The 5018-nt window shown below is 34.2% G+C and overlaps 1 protein-coding gene across 2 annotated transcripts; it reads left to right on the top strand.

The window, feature by feature from the left end:
- The first annotated feature begins 1717 nt into the window (after positions 1 to 1717).
- On the top strand, positions 1718 to 4732 carry LOC18023662 (pentatricopeptide repeat-containing protein At3g22150, chloroplastic). 2 transcript variants are annotated; one of them, XM_024159608.1, is made up of 2 exons: positions 1718 to 4340; positions 4451 to 4732. In XM_024159608.1, the coding sequence occupies exon 1, from the start codon at positions 1780 to 1782 to the stop codon at positions 4255 to 4257; it is 2478 nt and encodes an 825-aa protein (XP_024015376.1). In that variant the 5' UTR covers positions 1718 to 1779; the 3' UTR covers positions 4258 to 4340; positions 4451 to 4732. The 2 variants fall into 2 exon arrangements, with proteins under 2 accessions (XP_024015376.1, XP_006406206.1); XM_006406143.2 differs by having other exon boundaries at positions 1718 to 4344.
- Positions 4733 to 5018: the final 286 nt, after the last annotated feature.

Below are 5018 nucleotides of genomic sequence, written 5' to 3'. Positions count from 1 at the left end.
TCATGTTACATATCATTTTAAAAATTTTCACTCAAATTAAAAAAAACATATTAATTATTTTTACTATACATATTTCTGCCAAAGCAAATTTTTTTTTGGAATGTTATTCTAGATTCTATCTCGTGCAGACGCACAAAAAAATTATTTTTTTAATTTTATTTTATAATGTAATTTGTGTTTTTTACAAATATGATTTTTTTTAATAATAATACAAATTTATTTTTGTGTTTAGATAAAATTTATTTTTAAATTTACAATAAAAACATATTTTAAATGCATCCATTCGATTAATCTGAAAAATTATAAATAAAAAATATAATTTTGTTATGTTCTATCATATTACCATATAATATAAAATTTTATTAATTTTAAATATTTAAATTTTTAAAAAGATTGATCATAAAAAACTATATAATAATATATCTTTTATCATCTTACAAATATGAAAATATTATTTAAATTTAAATATCTAAATAGAAAATAAATTAATATCTTATTTATTATTTTTATAAAAATAATAACAAATAATTTTTATAATTAATCTTACCTATATATCTAAAAAAATCTAAACTAATCAAATTTAAATTTGATTTTTTTCATTAATTTTAAAAATAAAATTCAAATTTATTATTTTATTAAAAATATATTAAAAACAAAAATAACAAAACAGTTATCCAAATACAGAATAGTAAAAAACTAAAAAAATCTGTTTGGACACAAAACATGCTTCTGTTTTAATAGAATAATAATTTAAACCAAAATTATATTCAAAATCCACAATGACATTGATTTAAATTTAAAACATATATAAAAAATGTTATAATGATAATTAATTCAAAAAGGAATAACCGAATACGTAAAAGTATTTTCTTGTTTTTATAAGTTACTTTTACTAATGTTGTTGTCTTATCTCCTAGTATTATTGATTTTAGAGACGTCTATTCTGTAAGGTCCCCCAAAACTTAAATTTATAATAGCAACTCTTTCAAGATGCCAAAAGCAACATACTGTAAATAATGTATCAAAACAAAAGCATCAAAACTCAAGCACCAAAACTCTATTATTTTTGTGACACGATTGTAGGTAAGAACAAAATATCTTTTATGCCTTGTCCTTTTTTCAACCTATCCTTTGATATATTGCTCTATATTTTGTCCGAATCTGTATTTTTTTTGTATGCTGTATGTAGCTAACTTTGAAATAAAATATGGAAGAATTGACATGTTTTAAAATATGCCACTTATCTCGTAAATATACTTTTCAGCACAAACAAAATAGATTCATATACATGACAAAAAAGGAAATACAGTGTCCTTGACAAAAGAACAAAAATAATGATAGTAGAGAGTTAATGCTCATACCTATTACCTAGTACAATTCTGGAGGATTTGGATTTAGGTTTGTCCCACTTTGGGTCGACTCAAACAAGCCGAAGCAATCTAGAGCCCATTAATATTGCACTTTACCGCCCAATATATAAGCCGTTTTTAGCCCAATAAATATAATTTTGATAAAGAAGCCCAATATATAATGTGAAACAGAGCCTCTGTTTTTCTGTTATATGTTTTTTTCTTTTTGTTTTGTTTAATTTGGTAAATAGCAATAAAAGAAGAAGATTGTAAATTGTTTAGAAAAATGGAATATTTATAAATTTATTGAGTGTAATTAAAAAATAAACTAACAAAACAAACTCTTATCACTGAAACTTCAAAGATGATAACATAGAAAGAAGAGAGCCAATAAAGGCTCTTCTTCTTCTTCTTCGTCATCTCCTTCATAATGGCCGGATCAGCTCTGCCACTTCCACCGCCACCGCCACTGTCGTTCCAATCTCCGCCGCAAAATCAAACCCGACATTCTTCTTCCTTCTCACCGCCAAACCTCACTCCCCAAACGCCTTCCATTCGTTCCCGCCTCAGCAGAATCTGCCAAGATGGTAACCCACAACTCGCACGCCAACTATTCGACGCAATTCCCAAACCAACCACTGTTCTATGGAACACCATCATCATCGGCTTTATCTGCAACAATCTGCCTCACGAGGCTCTCCTTTTCTACTCCCGGATGAAAAAGACGGCACCTTTCACCAAATGTGATCCTTACACTTACTCTTCTACACTCAAGGCGTGTGCTGAGACCAGAAACTTGAAAGCTGGTAAGGCCGTGCATTGCCATTTGATTCGTTGTTTACAGAACTCAAGCAGGGTTGTGCATAATTCTCTGATGAATATGTACGTTTCGTGCTTGAACGCTCCTGTGAGTGAATTGGATTCTTCTGATTACGATGTGGTGCGTAAAGTTTTCGATAATATGCGTAGGAAGAACGTTGTGGCGTGGAATACGCTGATTTCTTGGTATGTGAAAACAGAGAGAAACGCAGAAGCGTGTAGGCAGTTCGCGATTATGATGAGAATGGAGATTAAACCGAGCCCGGTTAGCTTTGTCAATGTTTTCCCCGCGGTGTCGACTTCGAGAAGCATTAAGAAAGCTAACGTTTTTTATGGTTTGATGCTTAAACTGGGTGATGAGTATGTGAAGGACTTGTTTGTGGTGAGTTCGGCTATTTCTATGTATGCCGAGCTTGGCGATCTTGAATCATCACGGAGAGTTTTTGAATCTTGCGTTGAGAGAAACATCGAGGTGTGGAATACAATGATTGGGGTCTGTGTTCAGAACGATTACCTTGTTGAAAGTATCGATCTTTTTCTTGAAGCAGTAGGATCAAAAGAGATTGTGTCTGACGAAGTAACGTTCCTCTTGGCAGCAAGTGCTGTTTCAGCTCTGCAGCAAGTGGAATTAGGCAGGCAGTTTCATGGTTTCGTCAGCAAGAAATTTCAAGAGCTACCGATTGTGATATTTAACTCGTTGATGGTGATGTACTCGAGGTGTGGCTCTGTGCACGAGTCATTTGGAGTCTTCGATTCAATGCGAGAGAGAGATGTTGTATCGTGGAATACTATGATCTCTGCATTTGTCCAAAATGGCTTAGATGATGAAGGATTGATGTTGGTGTACGAGATGCAAAGGCAAGGGTTTAAGCTTGATTCCATAACTGTGACTGCTTTGCTTTCGGCTGCGTCAAATCTTAGAAACCAAGAGATTGGGAAGCAGACTCATGGTTTCCTTCTCAGGCACGGGATTCAGTTTGAAGGAATGAACAGTTACCTTATCGACATGTATGCTAAGTCAGGTCTAATTAGGATCTCACAGAAGCTTTTTGAGAGAAGTGGTTATGCTGAAAGAGATCAAGCTACTTGGAATTCTATGATTTCCGGGTATGCTCAGAATGGACACACAGAGGAAACGTTTGTTGTGTTCAGGAAGATGTTAGAACAGAACATCCGACCCAATGCTGTTACTCTGGCATCGATTCTCCCTGTGTGTAGCCAAATAGGTAGTATCGACTTAGGTAAACAGCTCCATGGTTTCTCTATCAGGCAATACTTGGATCAGAACGTATTTGTCGCTTCTGCCTTAGTTGATATGTATTCAAAGTCAGGAGTGATAACGTATGCAGAAAACATGTTTTCTCAGACGAAAGAGAGAAATTCTGTGACATACACCACGATGATATTGGGGTATGGTCAACATGGAATGGGTGAGAGAGCAATCTCGCTTTTCCGTTCAATGGAAGAGTCGAGAATCAAACCCGATGCGATCACCTTTGTTGCAGTGTTATCAGCTTGCAGCTATTCCGGTCTAGTGGATGAAGGTCTCAAGATATTCGAGGAAATGAGAGAAGTTTATAACATTCAGCCTTCGAATGAGCATTATTGCTGCATTACAGACATGTTAGGGAGAGTAGGCCGGGTTAATGAAGCCTATGAGTTTGTTAAAGGACTTGGTGAAGAAGGAAATGTAGCTGAGCTATGGGGTTCAATTCTTGGGTCGTGTAGACTACACAATGAGCTTGATCTCGCTGAAACTGTTTCAGAGAAGTTAGCTAAAGTAGATAAAGGAAAGAACTTTTCAGGGTATCAGGTTTTGCTATCGAATATGTATGCTGAGGAGAAAAATTGGACGGGCGTTGATAGGTTGAGGAGAGGAATGAGAGAAAAGGGTTTGAGGAAAGAAGTTGGTCGTAGTGGGATTGAGGTTGCAGGTTATGTAAACTGTTTTGTGTCTAAAGATCAGGAGCATCCTCAGTCTGATGAGATATACGATGTAATCGACGGTTTAGCTAAAGATATGAGAGACGGCGATTCGTATCTGACGTCATTCCCAACTGTTACTCCAAGTTTTGAATTGGATGAGTGAAGGAGAATACCAGTAACTCTTTAGCTCTCACAGAGTATGGATATAAGATGCGAGGAAAAGTGAGATGTTTCAAGGCCTTAAAAGTGGGTAAGCTCGCAAAAATCTCATAACTTTGCTTTCTGAAGCTCTTTTTTATTGAGGTTGAAGCAAATCTTAATGGTCATAAACACTCTTTGTTCATCATTGTCTTCAGCAATTCTTCTACCTAATTAGCCATCTCTGGATCTGATCCCTGAGAGAACTTTACCAGACATAAAACAGCAGATGGAGGTTTTAGACCATTCTTTGCCACACATTGTACAGTTTGGTCGTTGTATCCAATATTACAAGCCGATCATGAAGAAGGCAGAGTAGAAACTGGGACAAAAAGAGTTGTAAACACCATTGTAGTTTCCTTTCTCTCATCTTCACTCTAGGCCAATTCTTTTGTAAACGGAAATATTATAATTATTAAATTTTCATAATTTAGAATAAATGATGAATGGAATTGAATTTATACACAAATTTAAGCTCATGTAGGGAAAATTTAAAGATATAAACCTAATAATTTTACTTGCTTCGTTTTCATAAATTATGAGAAACTTAAAAAGCTGATTCTAAACAACAAAACATTAATCATGTCAAAAAACAAAAAAAAAAAAATACATTGAACAAATTTATGTACATTTCTAATGAGGTGGAACTTTTTAATGAGTTTGAAATTTTTGTTTACATATATGATTACACTAAATATTACAAATACCATAATGCATGGAGTTTTG

This window comes from Eutrema salsugineum, unplaced genomic scaffold (genome assembly GCF_000478725.1).
Source record: "Eutrema salsugineum unplaced genomic scaffold, Eutsalg1_0 scaffold_13, whole genome shotgun sequence".
Lineage (NCBI taxonomy): Eukaryota > Viridiplantae > Streptophyta > Magnoliopsida > Brassicales > Brassicaceae > Eutrema > Eutrema salsugineum.
The sequence above is the reverse complement of the archived record's forward strand: the minus strand, read 5'-3'. Positions and strand labels throughout refer to the sequence as shown.